At 35.3% G+C, this 20958-nt stretch overlaps 1 protein-coding gene and 1 non-coding gene across 5 annotated transcripts in view; both read left to right on the top strand.

Annotated features, from left to right (window-relative positions):
* The window catches only part of Dzip3 (DAZ interacting zinc finger protein 3), a 59668-nt gene extending 39487 nt beyond the window's left edge, over nucleotides 1-20181 (top strand). For 3 of the 4 annotated variants that reach the window (XM_034514804.2, XM_034514807.2, XM_034514806.2), the window contains 13 exons: nucleotides 906-1001; nucleotides 1953-2080; nucleotides 2402-2470; nucleotides 5571-5667; nucleotides 7000-7103; nucleotides 8521-8608; nucleotides 9676-9777; nucleotides 12663-12788; nucleotides 14828-14967; nucleotides 16199-16319; nucleotides 16735-16860; nucleotides 16943-17044; nucleotides 18481-20181. In XM_034514804.2, coding sequence (XP_034370695.1) covers nucleotides 906-1001; nucleotides 1953-2080; nucleotides 2402-2470; nucleotides 5571-5667; nucleotides 7000-7103; nucleotides 8521-8608; nucleotides 9676-9777; nucleotides 12663-12788; nucleotides 14828-14967; nucleotides 16199-16319; nucleotides 16735-16860; nucleotides 16943-17044; nucleotides 18481-18591 — 1410 coding nt within the window. In that variant the 3' untranslated portion in view covers nucleotides 18592-20181. Of the gene's footprint in view, nucleotides 1-905; nucleotides 1002-1952; nucleotides 2081-2401; nucleotides 2471-5570; nucleotides 5668-6999; nucleotides 7104-8520; nucleotides 8609-9675; nucleotides 9778-12662; nucleotides 12789-14827; nucleotides 14968-16198; nucleotides 16320-16734; nucleotides 16861-16942; nucleotides 17045-17239 lie in introns of all 4 variants that reach the window. The other variant, XM_034514805.2, reaches the window with a different exon arrangement.
* Nucleotides 1330-1432, top strand: LOC117718371 (U6 spliceosomal RNA). The gene has a single exon (XR_004608056.1). It is a non-coding gene; the product is annotated as a U6 spliceosomal RNA (small nuclear RNA).
* Nucleotides 20182-20958: the final 777 nt, after the last annotated feature.

The following is a 20958-nucleotide window of genomic DNA, read 5'->3' as shown; positions in this document are numbered from 1 at the left end:
AGCAATCAAAACTACTCTAATTTGTTTCTTTTTATTAAATGTGGTTGCAACGATGAAATATTTTCTAAAAAGTTCTAGTGTATAGCAGTTTTTTCTGGATCCTTTTCTGGTAACATCCACTGTTTGAAGTGATATACCTATGAATATAAGAATATTACTCCTCAAAAGAACAATTTGTACAAAGTAGGTAAAAGATTGAAGCACACACACACACATGTAACGTGTTTGAAGTTCAGTGAGCTGCTACATGGTATAAAATATGAATGTGTCACAATCAGTTACTGTTACAATATGAATATTTTAACTGAATTGACATAGCTTTGGCTTTTAACTAAAATTTAAATTTCAGCCATTAATGTTAGTCAGTAACCCAGAAGAATTCAAAATGAGAATCAAATTGGCACAAATTTGCAGAAAAAAAGTGTAATCACTTATATAAAAACTATTGAACTGTCTGCAAAGTAACATGTATTATATTGTATGTTTCCTGTTAGTATCCTGTTTATAATATAGTAGAGAAATTGAACATAAAATAAGTTAGTGTACTGCTGTAATTAGGAGAGACAATTGGTACTGCCTGAATTAGAATTCTAGCTCTTGCATTTACTATCTGTAATCTTAGGCAAGTTACATCCTCCTTTTAATACCTTGACATGAGAATAACAAGTGCCTTTTTGTGATTCCTATCCACCTAAGAACAGTACAGAGACTGCAAATGACAAGCATGAGTGTCATCAGCAGTAGCAGCAATTTAAAACTGTTGTGTCATTTAATGAGTGCTATTAGGGAATTAAAGCCTGAATCTGAGTTATTGTAAATGGCAACTTTATATACAGTGGAAAATGTGTAAATAGAAAATATAAGTGTCTTTTTAGAGAAATAAACATCTTGTTAATTTGCTTAAGGGCTCATCTGGAAAGGAAAGTACAGACTTCAGAGAAACTGAAAAGGAAAGGCTTGCACATCAGCATCAGCTTTATAAGTTGCAGTATGAATGTGAAGTGAGTATTTTGTCTAAGAGAACAAATATTTCAAATGTTAAACTCTGTGGTGCATTGTCTTAAAGAGTTCAATGAAAGAACCCATTTTTGCTAGAGTTCAAATTAATGCAGCTATTGTGGAAATCAGTGTGGAATCTAAAAACAGAGCCACTGTGTGCCTCATCTTTCTCACTCCTGAGCATATGCCCAAGAACACCACACCTTACCATAGAGAGAGCTGCATCCTCCATGTTTCTTGATAACTTTATTCACTATAGCAGAGAATTGGAATCAACCTTATTGTCTATCGATGGATGAATGAATGAATGAATGGTGGAAATTTGGTGTGGTACTTGCTTTGGTGGCACATATACTAAAATTGTAATGATAGAAGATTGGCATGGCTCCTGTGCAAGGATAGCATAAAAATTTGGGAAGCAGTCCATTTAACTCTGATGAGTTAGTTGATATCATACTACATTTTATTATTATCCCTTAGAAGCCTATTTTCTAATGAGAAACAGGAAGGGAGTGGATCAAGACTGGAGGAGGTATGGGGAGGACCTGGGAGGAGTAGAGGGAGGAGAAGAACTAGGATAATAATGTGGATATTGTATATGAGAAAAATATGTATTTTCAATACATACCGAATAAGGGGATGGTGAGGGACTGAATGCACATAATGGACATGAGTTATGAATGAGATTATGATGTTCTTTTTGTAGTTTTAAGTGCATAAAATGTTTAGTACTGAACGTAGAATATGTACTGTGACGCTTCCTAATTCTGTGTTCACGCTAATGCTAATCATATGTAAGTGTATAGACTTTGTTTGGGTCTGCTTAATTTTGGTGTATAATGTTTTTATTTACAAGTACTTTTATAATAAAGTTTATATTAAAAAGCTCAGTGTGGATTTGGTTCTTTCCATTTTTGGTGACTTGAATACTGAAACTATTTTTCATTGAGCAGGATTACAAAAGGCAACTGAAAACAGTGACATTTCGATGGCAAGAAAATCAAATGCTGATCAAAAAGAAAGAAAAAATCATTGTATCTCTTAACCAACAAGTGGCTTTTGGAATCAATAAAATGTCCAAGTAAGTACAAAATTTGATAAAAGTGAAAATTCAGAATTTGGTTTTTTTAGCTTTATTCTACCTGCAGCCACTAGGTGGCAGTGTGACTGCACAGTAGGAATTACAAAGGCTCCTATGTGCTGCTTTTTTTTTTTTTTTTTTTAAAGAAGTTACAAAAAGTCAGGGATAAACTTCTAATGGATGAGCTATAGGAGTTTATTTGCTGTTTTCAAGGTCAGGATTTATAGAGGATATACTTGGTCCCTTTCTCAGCTACAGTGGGGCTTTTCTGTGTTAATGAGAAATTATTTCTAACATTTTATGACTTCCTTATTTGCTTAGATTACAGCGCCAAATCCATGCTAAAGATGATGAAATCAAGAACCTTAAAGACCAACTTTCCATGAAAAGGTACACCATTTTCTTTCATTTTCTTTTACTCCCTCTCTGAAACGTAACATCTTTAGCTGGGATAATCATTTATTATCCAAATAGCATTTTTGCACAGGAGATTGAGTAATATAAGTAACTCCATTTGGTTAATAGATAAAATCAGAAAGAGGTATAGACCGGTTGGAAGATATATCCATCATAGCTCTGTCCAGAGAAAACTGACAACAGCCCAGTCAGCAACATTACAGATTCAACAAATTACTACCAAAACCAGGAACTTCTTCTGTTCAGTAGTTCTAGTTGCAAGTACTTTGTAGTACTCAGAGTTTTACCCAGATTCACCTACTGTCTGAGCATAATTTGTAAATATTTTTACAAAGAACCAATTCATATAGCATAAACTCACCTGGGTAATGCATGTGGCCCTCTGCCTTTTTAACATATTCACTGAAGTAGACAACCACCACCACTGCCTTGTTTCCAGGTCGTGTTTGTCACTCCTAGAATAGACATTTTAGGTTAACTTTAAAGTTATTCCCTCTTTATTTCTTCAGCTTCTGGTAAATGTGTCTTTTGGATTTGCTCATTCTGAACATCTCATACAAATGCACTCGTATATGAGGATTCTTAGAACTGTTCTCTCCCTGTTACATACCAAGAGTAAAATTGCAGGCTCATCAATAAACTTCACACTTTACTTTTTAGAGAATTACAAAGCTATTGTACAAAAGGCTATACCTTTTAATGAAAGTGTCAGCAGTGTTGGTGGGCTAGTTCTCCTTTTTGTCCTTTCTCACCACAACATTTTAGATTGTATTAACTTTACCTGGTACATGTTAAGTATAGAGCAGTCAGTTATTTTGGTTTGTATTTTTCCACTGACTTCAGTGATTCAACATTTTAAGTGCTTATTAATAATCACTGTATCTTCTTGAGTAAATGTATTCAATTTCTTGAGCTATTTTAAAGCTGGAAATCTTTTACTGTTGAGGACGTTGAGTTCTTTGTATGTTTAGTACAAGTAATACTTTTCTGTGCCTCGTGAATAGTATGGAAATACTCTAGAAATAAGCTATCACCAGCCCTGTATAACATTTTGATCTGTGGGCATGTTTACCTGTTCTGTAAGGTGTCTTTCCATTTGCCTAATATCTTTAAAGTACAACAGTTTTTAATTTTGATGGAATGTAACTTTTTTTATTTTAGGCAGACTTTATATTTGTTGTGGTAGTTTAAACATTTTATGATTTTTTTTTTGTCTCTAATAAGTACTGCCTTTAATGGGATATATTTGTCATCTTCCACCATTAATATTTTTTTAAAGTTTTTAAACATCTGTGTGTATTTCTCTTAACAAAACATTAAAAATGGTTTCTGTGATATTCCTTATTATAAAGGTATATTTTCAGTTGTTCTTGTTAAAGGCAGAATTTAGTTTATAGGTTATGTGATTCTGAGATTTCAGTATAGGAACCTGAGAAAGAATAAGAGGAAATAGAGAGAAACCTCAGAAGTTCCAATATCAGTAATAGCCTGCACAGGATCCGTATGGCTCTTCCATTCAAACTCTGGAATTTAATTTCATTCTAAGGTATGAAACCCAGATACTGAAATAACTAGAAAACTGTTTGATTGCAGTGACTTTCTTTATTATAATGAAGGAAAATTACATGCTTCTGCTGTTGACACAGAAGTAGACAATATTAAATCAAATTTATTAACAATAACTAACATTTAGTACTTAATGCCAAACAGAGAGTGTTATATATATTGTTATATATGTGTATATATATATATATATATATATATATATATATATTCTGAATTATTTTTATATCAGTTGTTTTTTAAAGTAATAAAACTTTGCATTTCCACATGTACAGAAGCTAAGTAGAGAGCTAAGCACCTTGCTCTAGTGGTTCCTCCACTATAAGCTATAACAAACTATTGACAGGGTATTAACAGCAGACACTGATTTCCCCAACACCAGGATAACAACCAATGTGATATCTATTAAAGATTTTCTGCTTCATAGAAGATCTTGCTTATCTTGTCATTTTACCCTAACATAGTAGAAGGACAACATAGCTATCTCAAAGCACCATTTTAAATAAAGTATTATTTCAATTCATGAAGGCTTCATCTTTATGATCATACCACATCCCAAAGTTCTTTGTACAAATCATTAGGAAAAGGCACTGCCTCCTCTAAGGTCCTCATTTTGGGATTTGTTATGTAACAAAACTTATCCTGGGGAGATGGAACACACACATCTACTCAACCCAATATAGGGAATCCACAACAGACCAAAGTACAGGTACCACCAAAGTCCAACATGCTCTATTTATGAGTTTTATTGGGGTTGCTTATAGGAGCAGAAATGACTCAAAAACAACTATATCACAAAGGCCAACCTCAGCATGAGTGACAGAAAACAAAACTGAGATCCTGGACCATATTACACAGTCCGAGGCAGCTCATCAGGTTGGAGAATGTCCTTTCCTGGTATCTCAGTTGGTCTAACCTTCTTCCTGGTGCTGGTCTGGTGGCAACTTTGGTCTTTGCAACTTTGCTTGCTATGAGTCTTCTTTGGGCATTGGTTCTGCTCTTCTGAGAGACTCTTATCTTTTATTGCTTACTCTGGGAGGGAGGGGCTTAGTGAATCTGCTTGATTTCAGGAACTTTCTGAAGCTGTTTTGAATTGTTTATACCATACTACTCAATAAGTTTCCTGCAAGATGGTAGTTTTAATCTCAAAAGAAACTTACACAACAGGGTGAAATTTTCAAGAAATGAATTGTACGTCCAGGAGAACCCAAACATTCCATCCGTTGTTCTTGAGTAAGGTTTTATATTTAATAGGTTATGGAGGTAAAATTCATTTATGATTATAGATTCAGAATATAGGTCATAGCCTCTGTACTAGGAATTTTAAAACTTCTGCACTTTTGGTAATAACGGAATAACTGTATGTTTTAATGTCTTCTCTTGTTTTCATGTGCTATGTATACTTTTCCAAGAAAACATTTCATTGTAATGGTTTTATCTTCCTCCTTCTGAGAAGTTAGAAAAGGCTATCATTATAATGTTGCTAATTCTTTATGGTCATGGATTTCAGATCTCAGTGGGAAATGGAGAAGCATAATCTGGAAAGCACAGTTAAAACATATTTAAACAAACTGAATGCAGAAACCAGCAGAGCCTTAACAGCTGAGGTAAAAGGAAAGTGGTGGGATGGAGGGGAAGGATAATTTTACTTTAGTATAGCTAAAGAGTTGAAAAAAGATTGGCTTTGGAATAAACACAAATAAAACTTAGTATCATTCAAAATACTACCGCTTAAGCTCAGACCTTGTGTTTCACTGCCGTGTCTGCTTGAGTATTTGTAATGTTAAGTTGCTTTCCTTCAGCAACTCCAAGAAATCGCAATATTTATAGTTAGAGACTAGCTCCCAGGAAGCTAGGTCTTTAAGCCATACTTGTAAGAATAACATTTATCTGTTGCTGTAATACCACTTTCTCTGCTGTGTCCCATACAGATCTTCCAAAAACACATACATATCATAAGCTCAACATCAAAAGCCAACTTCCCATAACCCCAGAAAGTCTCTTAATACTGTTAAAGTTAGCTTAGAATACCACAGCTGGGGTCTCTCAGAAGAAATAATATTGTATGTGTGCATGCGATTTTTATTTATACCTAGTGAAACTTGCTATATAGTAAGAGCACATTGTTTGAAGAACCTGGTGACATTAGAAAGCATTACAAATCTGTCACCTGTCATTTCTCTTTTCTAGTCAAGTTCTTGGGATTCCACAACAACTTAGAAGTGAATCCAAGCAGTGCTAGGCATTGATGCTGCAGCTTTACCATAACAAAGGGAAGGCTGGCCTTATCTTAAGGGCATGCATGTTTGTTCTTCAGAGCTTTTCGTTAAAAGTTTCTGTCTCCTGCACTTTCTACCACATTACTCTCTGAGAGCAGGTATTAACAGCTAAAGCTTTAGACTAAATGATTGTCTATCAGTAGTACTGTTGAAAGTCTTCCTTCTGTGGGAGAGAAATACTGAAGCCGATCTGTGAGGTTCATTTGGACTATGCCCTTTCTGTAGTCCAATTATTTCTATAGCCCTTCATGAACATATAAACAGCAGGTTTTCTTTTAAATATTCCCAAACTTAGCTCCATATTAGAATTAACTTAGTGAGGACTTTAAAATTCCTGACGTCTATGCTATCTTATTATCAGTCAAGTTAGTATCTCTGGGACCAAGGCACTACTCCACAGTTTCCAAGATTAGTCCAATATGTCGGAAAAAAGTTGAAAAGTGATGTTCTTACCCTTACTAACATAGTAACTATTGAATGAAATAAGTATAATTGCAGAATTGCTTTGATCAGAAAGTGTTTATGATGCTTCTTGGATTATCAGATAATACAGAGTTCCTGGAAAAGATTGAAAAGTCACTTTGAGTTTACTTAAGATGACTAAAAAGAGAATGCTCACTTAAAATTCCTTCAGTTCCTTTGTCTTTTAAAATTCTGTAGGTGTATTTTTTACAATGTCGTAGAGACTTTGGTTTACTGCACCTGGAGCAGACAGAAAAGGAGTGCCTCAATCAGCTGGCCAGGGTAACACACATGGCAGCAAGGTAAGGTTTTCTTCTTTCCTAACTCACCATGACATCCGAGAGGGACAGATGTCTCCATGGTTGACTGTGATGGATTTTACAAATGTGAAACACAGTCACTGGGGTACTGCTAAGACCTCAGGTTTGTTTATTTCTTTATTCTTGATGTATGTTGTTTTATCTGCTGAATTATTGACAAGCACTGAATCCAGGGGCAGCTTCCTCCCCACTGGCAGGCATGTGTGAAGGGCAGAGTGTCCAAGATAGATTCTCCTTGGAAAACTGCTTTCTATTTGTTTTTCTACTGATGCTTGATTTTAAGTACCTTTGTAATATATTTGGGAAAAAATACAGTAACAACACCTAATGCTACATGTTATAAGGCAATTTCTGCTGTGCTCTTACTAATTTTCAAATGAGTTCAATGAAATTTTTTTAATTTATAATTTATAAATTTAAGGGTATACCTTTTAATTTTAATGAATTGATTATCTCTTCAAAGGATTATTTCATAATGATAATCATTTTTAAAATTGTCATTATTCTTTAATTCTGATGTACAATCAAGCTGAGACAGTACTATTGTGACCAATTGGTCTGTCTTTGCTTGCCAGGAGAAAGAACATTGTAAAAATTAGAGTGCTGTGAAGCTACTTCTTGCCTGATATTACTGATGGCTTATTTTGCTTTTGTAAGTTGTTAGGCTCATGATGTAGATGCTACTGTAGATAGCTCTTTTGGAAATCCACGGGAAGTTTCTTGTAGAGACAGTAAGCGCTAAAGCTTTGTGAGTTGTTCCTACCTTAAGTGTTTCTATGACGTGCATCTGTAAACAGTTGGGAACTGGTGCGCTTGATGTTCTTCATCAGGACAGTGACAGCATTCGTCATCACAGCAAAGTGTTGATTGGGTTTGTCTGTTTGTATTTTGTGTGTGTGTTTGTTTTTATAGTTTGTCATTTCAGAAGCAGTTTAATTTTCTAATTTATATTAGAGCCAGATAAATCAATTCTGGCTCCGTGATATCAGGGTTAAAATGAAGGTCATCTAAAACCTGCCTCCAAGGTGGGTCAACATTCATGAGAATGCACCTGCAACTTCCCTGTTTGGATTTTTCTGCTTCCCTACTTTATTGGAGATATTTTGAAACAAAAAAATTTTATAGTAACTTCAAGATAGAAAAGAAATGACATTCTGGAGATAGGGGGGAAACGATTTCTAAAAGCATGTGTTATATTTTCCCTTAAGAAGGATGCATGTATCACTGATTTCGTTTTATTAATAACAGGCCTTGTCCATGTATTTTTAACCTTTGAGGTAATTGCTAGTATTGAGGTTAATTTTCATTTTATATAAATACTTGAGAGCACTTGAAATTTTGGAGTATCTAAATGTTATATATAAATTGAGGTTCCTCTGTGGCTCTTTTTCTATATCAGCAACCTAGAATCACTTCAACTAAAGGCTGCCGTCGATAGCTGGAATGCCATTGTAGCAGATGTTCGAAACAAGATTGCATTCCTCAGGGTAAGTTCTGAGTATATTTGCATTGGCAGAATTCATGTGAGAGCACATCTAACACTAAAAGCAAATAGTGCTCAAGAAACGTAAGTATATTTTTTCATCTCAGTTACCAAAAATTATCCTCTTGGTTTGTAATTATTTTCATATAATTAATGTTAGATATGAATTATAGACTCATATATGTGACTTTTTAGTTCATTATCCCAGGAAAAGCAACTCAAAAGTTGCTCCTTACCTAGTTTTCTTTTCACTTTAAACAAATTAAGTGTCTTAACTAGCTATAGAATTCACCAATAATTTTATATGTATAGAATTAAGTGAAATATCAAATAAGGCTATATTCTTTTGTAATCTTAAAATTATATATAATTGTTCCACACTGCAGACTCTTACTTATTGACTTAATTGAATTGAAAATATCAAAAGGCTAAACTAGTGAGTATTTATAGAATAGATAGTCTTCAGACTTGTATGTGAACACTGATTGATTTTACATCGACATCTGTAAATGAAGCAGTGGTGTTCAGCTGCAAAAAAAGTTGCCTCTGAGAACTGTATATTTTTCTGCTTTTAGAGTGATGGTTTGAGCCTTTTCTCTCTGTAATCATTGTCCTTCTGTCCGTAGTGCTACTTAGAATTTCTTTTAGGTGTATTCAGACTTTTAGACCCAAAAGCTCCTTATTTCCTGTCCTTGTTTTCATTCACGTCCATTTTCATCTTGGAAATTACTAAATGCTTTGTTTGAAAGGTTGTATTTTTTGTTCTCATAAGTTTTTCACTAAAATGAATAAAGAAAACTAGGAACTATACCAAAAACTGAAAACACAAAAGTTCCCAAAATTAGACTTCCACTCCCCTCTCTTTCTGTTCTCCCCCTCACCCTCTGTTCCCCTCTTCTTCCAGCCTTCCCTTTACCCACTCCCAAATTCCAAGAGAACAAGACATTTATAGAACTGGAGCAAGCCAGAGTTGTAATTTTTTATATAAATAAAATTATGGATATCGAATATCAATTCTTTGTTTAAAGTGTGTTAATTTTATTGCTCTGAAATATATTTATCTTCTGTCAGACACAGTACAATGAACAGATCAACAAGGTGAAGCAGGGGTTTGCCTTGAGTACCTTGCCTCCAGTCCAGCTTCCTCCACCACCACCAAGTCCTGAGATACTGGTAAGATGCATAGCGTTTTAGGAAGTTTCTGTCTTCATTTTAATAAATGGCAAGGTGTAAAATACAGAGTATACAGTGTGTTTGGTGTGTCCTCAGATGGAGCTAAGTGCATGTTTTAACTACCAGTTTGCCACTGATGGCCAGTCCATGCTAATGCTATAAACAGGGGTACAGTTTGACAGAGGCTAGTTCAAGCTGGCACTTACGCATTTGAATTATAAACGTTATTTTCATCCTTTCAAACTTACATACTTTATGAGAGACACCTGTTTTTCTCATTGCTTTCCATAGCACTGTATAAGTAAAATATTCGAGCATAATACCCCAGAAAGCTAACTAGAGAGCCAGTCCCTCTACTTCTACCTTGGACTTCTTTTTCTTTAGCTGTTATAATCTCCTGTGGTTATGACTACAGGGGCAGTTTCCACTAACACTACTTCTCTCCTTATTAGGGACCATTAGATTTAACCAGATGTACTTATGTGTACTTTAGAGATAAGAGTACTTTAATGTCAGAAATGCACACAAAGGTTTTGTGAACTTTTAGGAGGTGATTACTAGGTAATACTGTTTTGTTTTGTTTTGTTTTGTTTTCTATAAGTCTGGGTATAGAAAGTAAAGAAAGCTTTGCAATTTTATGAGGTCCCATTTGTCAATTCTTGATCCTAGAGCATAAGCCATTGGTGTTCTGTTCAGGAACTTTTCCCCTGTGCCTATGTATTCAAGGGTCTTTCCCACCTTCTCTTCTGTTAGTTTCTATGTATCTGGGTTTATGTGAAGGTCCTTTATCCACTTAGTTGAGCTTTCTACAAGGAGATAAGAATGGATTGATTTGCATTCTTCAACATGCTGACCTCCTGGGACCTCATAAAATTGCAAAGCTTCTGTAGGCAAAGGACACTGTCAATAGGACAAAACGGCAACCAACAGATTGGAAAAAGATGTTTACCAATCCTAAATCCAATAGAGGGCTAATATCCAATATATACAAAGAACTCAAGAAATTAGACTCCAGACAACCAAATAACCCTATTAAAAAACGGGGTACAGAGCTAAACAAAGAATTCTCAACTGAGGAAACTCAAAGGGCCAAAAAGCACCTAAAGAAATGTACAATATCTATCCTTAGTTATCAGGGAAATGCAAATCAAAACAACCCTGAGATTCCACCTCACACCAGTCAGAAGGGCCAAGATCAAAAACTCAGGTGATACCAGATGCTGGCAAGGATGTGGAGAAAGAGGAATACTCCTCCATTGTTGGTGGGATTGCAAGCTGGTACAACCACTCTGGAAATCAGTTTGGCAGTTCCTCAGAAAATTGGACATAGCACTACCTGAGGACCCAGCTCTACCACTCCTGGGCATATACCCAGAAGATGCTCCAACATATAACAAGGACATATGCTCCACTATTTTTATAGCAGCCTTATTTATAATAGCCAGAAGCTGGAAAGAACCCAGATGTCTTTCAACAGAGGAATGGATACAGAACATGTGGTACATTTACACAATGGAATATTAATCAACTATTAAAAACAATGAATTTGAGAAATTCTTAGGTAAATGGATAGAACTAGAAAATATCATCCTGAGTGAGGTAACCCAATCACAAAAGAACACACATGGTATTTACTCAGTGATAAGTGGATATTAGCCCAAAAGTTTGAAACAACAAAGATTCACCTAACAGACCACATGAAGCTCATGAAGAAGGAAGACCAAAGTGTGGTGCCTCGGTCCTTAGAAGGAATAACGAAATTCTCACAGGAGCAAGTATGGAGACAAAGAGTAAGACAGAAGCTGAAAGAAGGGTCGTCTGTAGACCATTCCACCTGGGTATCCATCCCATGTGCAGTCACTAAAGGTAGACATTGATGTGGATGGCAGGAAGTCATGCTGACAAGAACCTGATATAGTTGTCTCCTTAGAGGTCTGCCAGAGTCTTGACACATTCAGAGGCAGATGCTCACAGCTAACTACTGATCTGATCAAGGGTTTCCCAATGGAGAAGTTAGAAAGAAGACTGAAGGAGCTGAAAGGGTTTGTGGCCCCATGAGGAGAGCAACAATACCAACCAACCAGAGGTCCCAGGGTCTAAACCACTGGTCTGGGAGCACATAGGGAGGGACCCATGGCTTCAGCTGTATATGTAGGGGAGGATCGTCCTGTCGGGCATAGGTGGGTGAGGAAGTCCTTGGTCCAGTGAAGGCTGGACACCTCAGTGTAGGGGAAATCATGGGTGGGAAGGTGGGAGTAAGAGGGTGAGTGGGGGCACATCCTCATAGAAGCAGGAGGAGTGGGGTGGGAAAAGGAGTTCCTGGTTGGGGGAAAAAGGAGATTACATCTGAAATGTAAATAAAATATTCAATAAGAAATGTTTTTTTAAAAAGTAAAGAAAGGTGAGATGTTGAGGGGCAGATGGCTTTTGGTAATTCTGTAAACTTTATTTCTACTCATCATTGAGTATAACAAAGACCACATATTTGCTAGAATGTATCATAAATGGTGTCTTGTCCAGTTCCTAATACAGTCCTATTTATATCTAAAACTTGATGATTGTAATTCATTACTGTTCACATTATTATAACCATTCTGTTCCTCTCAATTTCCACTAGAATTACTCATTAAACTCTACTTATAGTATTCTAGAGTTCTTCTTGTCGAATATTTCCAGATTCTTAACACAACTATAAACCTAAAAAACATATGGTCATATTCAGTGACACACATTGCTTTTAATGTACTTTATATCTGAATTTCAAGCCAGTATTTTAGAAACCCTGCATAGCTCCGTGAATTTACATCATTGGCCAGGTAAGTCTAGAAATATGTGCGGGGTTTTGTTTCATTTTGTTTTGCTTTGTTTTGCCTTTTTTATGTTAGATACAGCAATTCTTAGGAAGACCCCTTGTGAAGGAATCTTTCTTTAGACCCATACTTACTGTTCCTCAAATGCCTGCAGTTTGCCCTGGAGTCATCTCTGCAGCTGTACAACCTAGACCACCCCTGGTAAGAGCCTTTTCTGGTGAAATATTAACTAGTGTTTTATAAGTAAAATGGGATTCCATTTGTTGGTAGGATAATGTTGGTAATACTGGCGATGATGACAATTAAACGGTAATTGAGTAAATATTTGTTTTGCCTCATATAATCAGTCTTAGTTTTGAAATTAAGATAGATTGTTTTCATACTACCAAGTCCTTGAAATTGCAGTTTTACTTGTGTAGAAAAAGAAGGAAAAGACAGCAAGTCACAATGCAATAAACTAATGTTACATGTGTACCCAGAGGTTTCAGCTGTATTTGCAACAAACAACTTAAGTAACCTTAGCTTGGAACATAACCCTAAATGTTTCCAATCTTCCTAATTGTAGATAGTCAGATAAGTTTTTTTTTTCAAACCTAAAGGAATAAAGACATTTAAAATGGCTGGAATTATTATTTGTCATTTTGACTAAAGTTTAAGAAAGAAAAAAAATTCTTCCAAAAGATTGATGTCAGATATAACTAGGGGGAAAAAATGTTCTAATCCTGACCTTTTCTTAAAGGAACTTCCGGGCATTTTAAAACCTGAGTATGTGTGCCTGCATATGTGTGTGTGCATGTCTGTGTGTGTGTGTGTTTTTCTGTGTTTGCATGTGTAGCATACAGACACACACATATGTATAGTACTATATGGTTCTTGTATCTTGCTCTCAGTTTCTTTTTGAAATATATAGTTATCTGGATTCCTTTATGTCTATGCCAGTTGTCTACAAAAGTTGTGTATGTAAGCCTCAACATTTTAAGCAAGTAGTACATCTTCTATCACCATATTAACTGTGTTGTTTATGCAATTTGCTTGCTGTTAGTCTATAATGACTGGAATGTAATTTTACTGAAAACATTGAAATCTCTTAACCTCCTAAGATTATCTTCAGGTTCCTGAGGAAAGGTAGACACTGAGGCAGATCTTGTTTGATTCCAATCACTGGTGGTCATTGCTCACTTTTCAAGGTGAGCCATAGAGCTTTAGGTAAATGATGTAATTGCCTTAGTGACCCAATCAGCTTTCTAAACCATGACATATACAAAAAAAATGTTGTTGGTGACAAAGATTTGTGTGTGTGTGTGTGTGTGTGTGCGGGGGCGGGGGGGGAGGTGTTTGAGACAAGGTTTCTCTGTGTAGCTCTGGCTGTCCTGGAACTCACTCTGTCGACCAGGATGGCTTCGAACTCAGAAATCTGCCTGCCTCTGCCTCCCAAGTGCTGGGATTTAAGGCGTGCGCCACCACTGCCTGGCAACAAAGCTCTTTCTAATATGCTGTTGTACCTCCCACACTTGTTGTCTCTGATAGTTTTGAGACATGGGGAAAAAGCGCTTTTAGTAATAGCATCATCTTTATGTACAGTTAAAATTTTTATCTTTATTTTTTCCTAATTATAAACATATATTTAATAGTTGTGAAAATGTAGATAATGGAGAAATATAGACATTTGCAAGTAAAATTACCTTGTGGTTCAATCCCTAGGGGGGTAAAAATCAACATTTAAAGATTATTGTGTAGCTTACAAATGCTTTTGTATGTTTAAATGCATGCATTTATTAAAAATTTTAATGCTAAAGGAATCACACCATAAATATTTTTCTATATACTATTTTGAAAAAACTAAACATATTCCATGGAATCTCTAATACCTAAACGTATACACCTATTTGTAAGAACTTGATTGATTTGCTGTAATTTATTTACTCATTCCTTTGTTGGCAGGCTTTAAGCAGTTTTCAACTTTTCACTATTTTTTTTAATTCAATAATAAGCACTCTGTATGTGTTTCTGTATGTGCTAGGCAAACACCCTGTTTTTAAAGTAAGTAAAATTAAGTAATAGAAAGTTAGCAATACTGTATTTGTTACAAAAAAAAAAAAAAGAAAAGAAAGAAGTCAATATAAGTATCACTATGACTTTTCATTCTTTCTGCTTTTTTTCTAAAGCATCAAAGTGTTATGTTGGCATGCAGTGTTGCCTGATAACTGAAGCTGATGGTTATAACTTTCTGCCCTTTACAGATGCCTGGTATAACCTGGGCTATGCCAACACCTATAGGTGATACTGTGTCACCCAGTGCAAGTCTGTGCAGTGAACCTCTCATGATAAACTGGGAAAGGATTACCGACAGGCTGAAAACTGCTTTTCCACAACAGACAAGGTACCTTAATTTTTCTTTAGTTGGTTACATGTGTATTTTTCAGTTTTATAGCCCTAATTGTAGAAATGAAATATTTCATACACATACAAGGACAAATATTTCCTTACTTTATTTTCCTTAGTAAAATAAAATTGACTAAGAAGATATTTTGCTCAATAGAAATGCTAAACATTTTTACATTTTATTACTCTTAAGTCATATAAAGATAACTGTTTAAATTTATGTTTGCTCATTTGTTAGAAGTACTAGATGTAAACTTATCTAATTTGAATGCCTCCAGCTACAGTAATAATTTTAGTAACAGGTCACCAAAGTAAATTCTCAGTTAATTGGAGTCTAAGCCCCAACACCATCAAGTTTCAGTTTTAGGTTTGGGGTTTTTTTCTACTTTATTGATATTCTTATGATTTCTGTGTGAGTAGACACAGTTCAATATAATAATTCATGATTTTTCTGGCGTTAACAGGATTTAAAATTAACTAAATCTAAAATTCTAAAATCTGTGCTTTTATATTTGTAGAAATAAGTCTAGTTTTCCCTTTGTATTTTCATTTGAAAATATATCCTGTTGCTATCAAATTAGATTATGGTTTTAATAAGTTTCATAATTATAAGTAGAAAACAGAATTATCATATGCTTATAAATAGATAATTATAGAATGAATAAATCATGAAGCAAAAAAGAAAAATTATTTCATTCTTCTTCTTCTGTCAGATGTACAGATGGCAATAGAGGATTAAAAGGGAAAATACTGATTAAATACTTGGAAGTTAGTTACTTTATCATGTCATGAAGGTATCTTGTACTTGCTTTCCTTCTTTATTTAATTTTTTGGGGTCTGAGTCTTTTAAAAGTAAAACATTTAAGTATAATAAAGTTGAGAAAACAATAGTAATAATAACTATTAAAATAGTTATTTAAAAAGGAATAATATAGTCTTGAATAAAGTTTTAGATACAAAATTCTCAATATGAAATAAATCAACTCAATTTTCATATAGTAAATTCAAATATCGTTAGCTTTTACTGGTAAATACATAAAATATCACTTCTGGACACAACAGTTTTCATTTTGGTTGCAAATAAATGCAGATGATATTTTTAGATTCAAGACTAGAGTTTAGTCTGTATGCTGACTGTCTCATGAATAGAATTCTATATTTGATTTTTGAGGGCACAACCTTGAAGAAGTAGGAAAAACTAACTCATCGCTATTTTTGATATCTTCCAGGAAGGAGCTAACAGATTTCTTACAACAATTAAAGGATTCTCATGGGAAGTCTGTGTCTCGACTGACATTTGATGAAATTGTTTACAAAATTTCTCAAATGATTGAGCCCAAAAAATCCGAGGTAAACAAGTAAAAAACTACAAACTTTAGTTCTGTAATAGTTTCACAACATGTTAAAGAATCAAGAATCAATAGCTTAATCATAGGACATCGTTGATTAGCAGTAAATCCTCAAATTCTACTTGACAAGTTACATGGAAGTGGTTTTGATCAGACTAGAATAAGCCTGATCGTTTTTCATCTTCTAATGGCTTCCTTGAGTAAGTCTAAATGCAAATTTTGTTTGGTTTTGTTTCTAATTTTCTGGAATGATTTATTTAAAAGTACTCTACATAGCTCTAAGAAATATTGCCAGCATTTTTTCAAGATTTATCATGAATATTGTTTATGCTTTTGGTAATTTTTGCTACAACCTATTCAGTTCTATAAATTGATACTGTTTTAGGATAATTCTTAAAAGTTAGTATTATTTTTAGAATGAAGAAAAGTCTGCTCAAGATGGCAACAGTGCTTCACCCAGCCACACTGCATCACAGCCTAATGTTCCCCAGGACCCCAAGTCAGCACAGGGCTCTGCCACGTGGGAAGGAGCCAAAGATGTGGTGAGACAGAACTTGTTAATTATGAACACATTTAGATCTGAGAGGAAAAGAATAGCCTAAATTTTATCCTAATTTTCTCTAGGATAATGAAGAGGAAGAAGAGGAGCCTTGTGTAATCTGTCATGAGAATTTGTCTCCAGAAAACCTTTCAGTTTTGCCTTGTGCTCACAAGTTCCACTCTCAGGTAAACCTTTAAGCTTGTCCTGTTAACATTTTACCATTAATCAGCTAAGCAAGATCACTACCTTACTTACAAGGTCCATCAGCATCCAGTGCCATTTCACAGTCCCCCTGGGCATAACTACACTTCACTCTGGGCACCATACAAAACGTTTAATTTTTCACTGTATACAGTCATGGTTGTGCTACTGTTTTTCAGGAGGACAGCCTGGAGATTTAAATGGTATACAGTATACAGTTCCCATGAACAGAACTAGGAGAAATATTGATTGACATAGCAGTGAGTGACAAGACTAGCAACAAAGAAGTGCCACTTTACCCCGACTTGCTATAAATTCTACAGTGTCTGTTGTCCTTCTGTAATAATGGCCCTTCTCACTTTAAAGCAGAAGACTTCCTTAGTAATCTCTCTCAGCTCTTGTGTTCACATGCGAAGGTTCAGATCCTGGAGTGCTAATCTAGAGAAGTGTAAGGCTGGCATGTCTTTTGTGTTCTTGGTATTCCCATGTATTACCTGCAGCTGCTGCTGTATAACTGTTGTATGTAATGGATGGTCCAGGTCCTCCTGTGACTTGACAAAAGAAAAGATATCTTAGACAAGAAGTGTTTTCTTGGATTTTTCAAACCATGTTTCAAAGATACAGTGTGTGGTACATGATGCAAAATTATTTGTGTTCTCTTCTTCAATCTGAAGAGGTATGAAAAATAACCAATCTCAGAGGTCTCCAAGATGACACAGCCACCCAGCTTTTTCATTTTGAAATTTTAATGTATGATGATTTTTATAAAAGAGTGTTTAACAGAACATACACCCACTTCACAGTGAACAAGTACATGATTCCTTCGGGTTACTCTTTCGAGTTAGTTATTAGGCCTCAAACAGTCCCTGTACATAATCCTAACCTGATTTGGCTCTCCATTATTCAAACATCAAAAACACCTGGGTTTGGTGTCAATATGTAGAGTCAAAACAAAGCAAATACTTTATAGTTCAAGATTACTGTCATTGTCATCATAGAGAGTAGTCAGAAGACTTCCTCCGGGGAGTTTCAGCTTTAGTGCCTCAGAAGGATATTGGTAACATTCATATGCTTAGTTGTGATTTTTTTTAAGTGAATTATAAATGAAAACAACATATAAATAAAATTGACAAAAGAGAGACTATGGCAAGCTCCCCCGGCATGTTTGTCAGGAAGACGTACCAGTCATTTTTAAAATAGGGTGAGACCAAAATTTGCGTCAAAGAGATTGGCTTAAGGATACTCTGCAGTTGCCTGGTATGTCGCTTAGCAAACCAGAGAGGGAGCCACACATGTAGCAGATGGCTCGGCTTTCCGGTCCACCAGAAGATGTGATGGTTGGTGTCTACAGTATATAGAGTGGTAGCTGCCTCTGCTAGGCTAAATTTGAAACTCTGACTTGAATCATTTTGCTCCTTAGTGCATTAGACCATGGTTGATGCAACAGGGCACATGCCCCACCTGCAGACTCCATGTTTTGCAACCAGAAGAATTCCCTGGCCACCCCAACGGGCAGTTACCCAAGATCTGATACAAGGCAGGTAGTTATACCTAAGATCAGCTTTAGACACTGGAATTTAGTTCTGCTTTTTAATGAGCCAATTGTATGAACAGTATTATGCAGCAGTACGTGCCTTGACCAGCTCATCACACCAGGGCTGAGTCAAAGAGATTGAGACAGATCTACAGCACATGTAAATTAAATGGAAGAGACTTAAAGAACATGGAATTTATTGCTTTTATAAGATTTTCCATCTGTAAACACAAGACCTGTAAACATGACTATCAGCATATGTCTTAGAATGTCCTGTATTTTCTTTCTTCTTACTCTATTGCCCTTTACTTTCTCTCAAGTATGATATATTTTAATTTCCTGAAATAAGTTTAGTAGAACAAGTAGAAGGGTAGGAAAATCCTGTAGACTTTCGTTTACTTTTTAACTTTGAAAGCTTAGTGCTAAAAATAATTATTGTAAGTTATATTTCTATCTATCTTCCGAAATGGCCACACTTGATGAGATTATGGACTTTGACACTGGTGACCACACAGTGGTTTTTAATAGCTTGTGAGAGGTGATTGTTAGGTTTCAGACAGTGCAGATCCAGTTTGTCACCTTGGTGTTGCCATGTAGTCTCCATACTAATTACACTGTAGAAGCTGCAGAGTAAGCTAAGATTCGTCTTTTCCCCCAAGAGCTAGTTCTTAAAATTACACCACAAGATGTCTGTTTTCCCAGTATTTAGCAAAATAAATAAAGAATGAAGTTAGAATTTGAAATCAAGAGGTAGTAAAAGGGGCAGATATGTAAATTAACCCATTTGCTGAGAAAAGTAATTGAGATTTTTTAGATTTCTTTGTAAACATATTCTTTGGTTCTTAATCATTTGCATTTGGAGGAGTTGTGGGGGTTTTGTTGTTTTTGTTTTGTTTTCTTCTTTAAAGGTGTCTCCTTTTATGTAGTTTTTCTGGGGAAGAGAAGAAGCCATTATATGTACTTGCTGCTGCTTATGACAGAGTTGATATCCACTAGACCAGTTGTCTATCAAAGCTTATTACTGAAAGTCAGTTCTTAGACAACAAAGCTATTTTAAAAAATAGTGTAAATGCCTGTAAGTATTGTACATGTCTGTATCTTCAAACGTAAAGTAAACCACAGGTACCTTGTGAGACATGTGCTCCTTGGTTCATATTCACAGTTTCAATTTTATTCATTTTGAGGGAAAAGGTTTTTCGACTCAGCAACTATTTTGTCTGTATATCTCAGTGTAAATATATCTTGAAGTTACTGTGAATCTCTATTTAAAAAGTCAATGCCTGTAATTGTATGCTAAGCTTTTTTTATTTTGAAAACAAACTGAAAAATGTGGAGAACAATATTTTTAAGATTTCGACATCCAGTGGGTAAGATGGCTTGGCAGGTAATGGTGCTTGTTTCGGAGTTTGCTGATCTGAGTTCTATCCCTGGGATCTGCATGGTGAGAGGAACGGACCAGCAACCCGCAAAGTTTCCTCTAACCTTCTTATGTACATTGTGGCTTTTGTGTGCACCTTCACACAGTACTTGTAGATGCACGAAAAAAAAAAAAAAAGAAAAGAAAAAGAATCTTTAAATATGCCATTTGTCTATAATAAAGTACCAATATTGTGTTTGAATTGCAAAATCTAGAACTTATGGGACATTTAATCATAATATTATCATGGTTATGTAGCAAGTTACCTTGGAAGATTTAGTTTATGCTTACAGTTTGTTTCTTGGTTCATGCTTATAATTGTAATTTTATTTTTATGTGGAAAATAAAAATATTTCTGAATTGAACATCTATTTTTCTATGTATTCATTTTAAATGTATCCAAAAAAACTTTAATTCTCTATTTCAAATGTGTGCTTCTGTTGAGTTGTACTTAAATTTTTCTTCTGTTTTAAGGAAATCATAGGAAAGTGTCTAAGTTGTCAGTCATCTCATCTTGTGCAATGTCAAGGATGTCTGGGCATCTCAGAATACAGGAGTTTTGAGGACTCAGTGCTTTTCTTATCTGTCTCGTTTGTTTTGCAGCTGTGTCTTGTCCAAAGTCATGTGGCTGGGCAGTAGATAAGCCACCTGGTACTGATAAGTCCTGATGCTCTGTCACATGCCACAAACATTTCCAAGTTCATGTGCTAGAGTGATAGTAGTGATGGCCTGTCATTCTTGGCTTAAGGCAAGGGGCCAGAAGACTGAACACAGTCACTAATATATAGTGAAAATGTAGAAAGATAGTACCCCACAAAGTCATGTCTAGTTCTACAGATACTGTAGTCAATGGATCCATAAAATTGGTGCTACACAAAATGTTCACTGCCATGCTTTCTTCTGAGGAATTTTACCCTGGTCAGAAACCACTTAACCAGAGAGTTCCT

Source organism: Arvicanthis niloticus, chromosome 12, assembly GCF_011762505.2.
Source record: "Arvicanthis niloticus isolate mArvNil1 chromosome 12, mArvNil1.pat.X, whole genome shotgun sequence".
Classification (NCBI taxonomy): Eukaryota; Metazoa; Chordata; class Mammalia; order Rodentia; family Muridae; genus Arvicanthis; species Arvicanthis niloticus.
The sequence above is the reverse complement of the archived record's forward strand: the minus strand, read 5'-3'. Positions and strand labels throughout refer to the sequence as shown.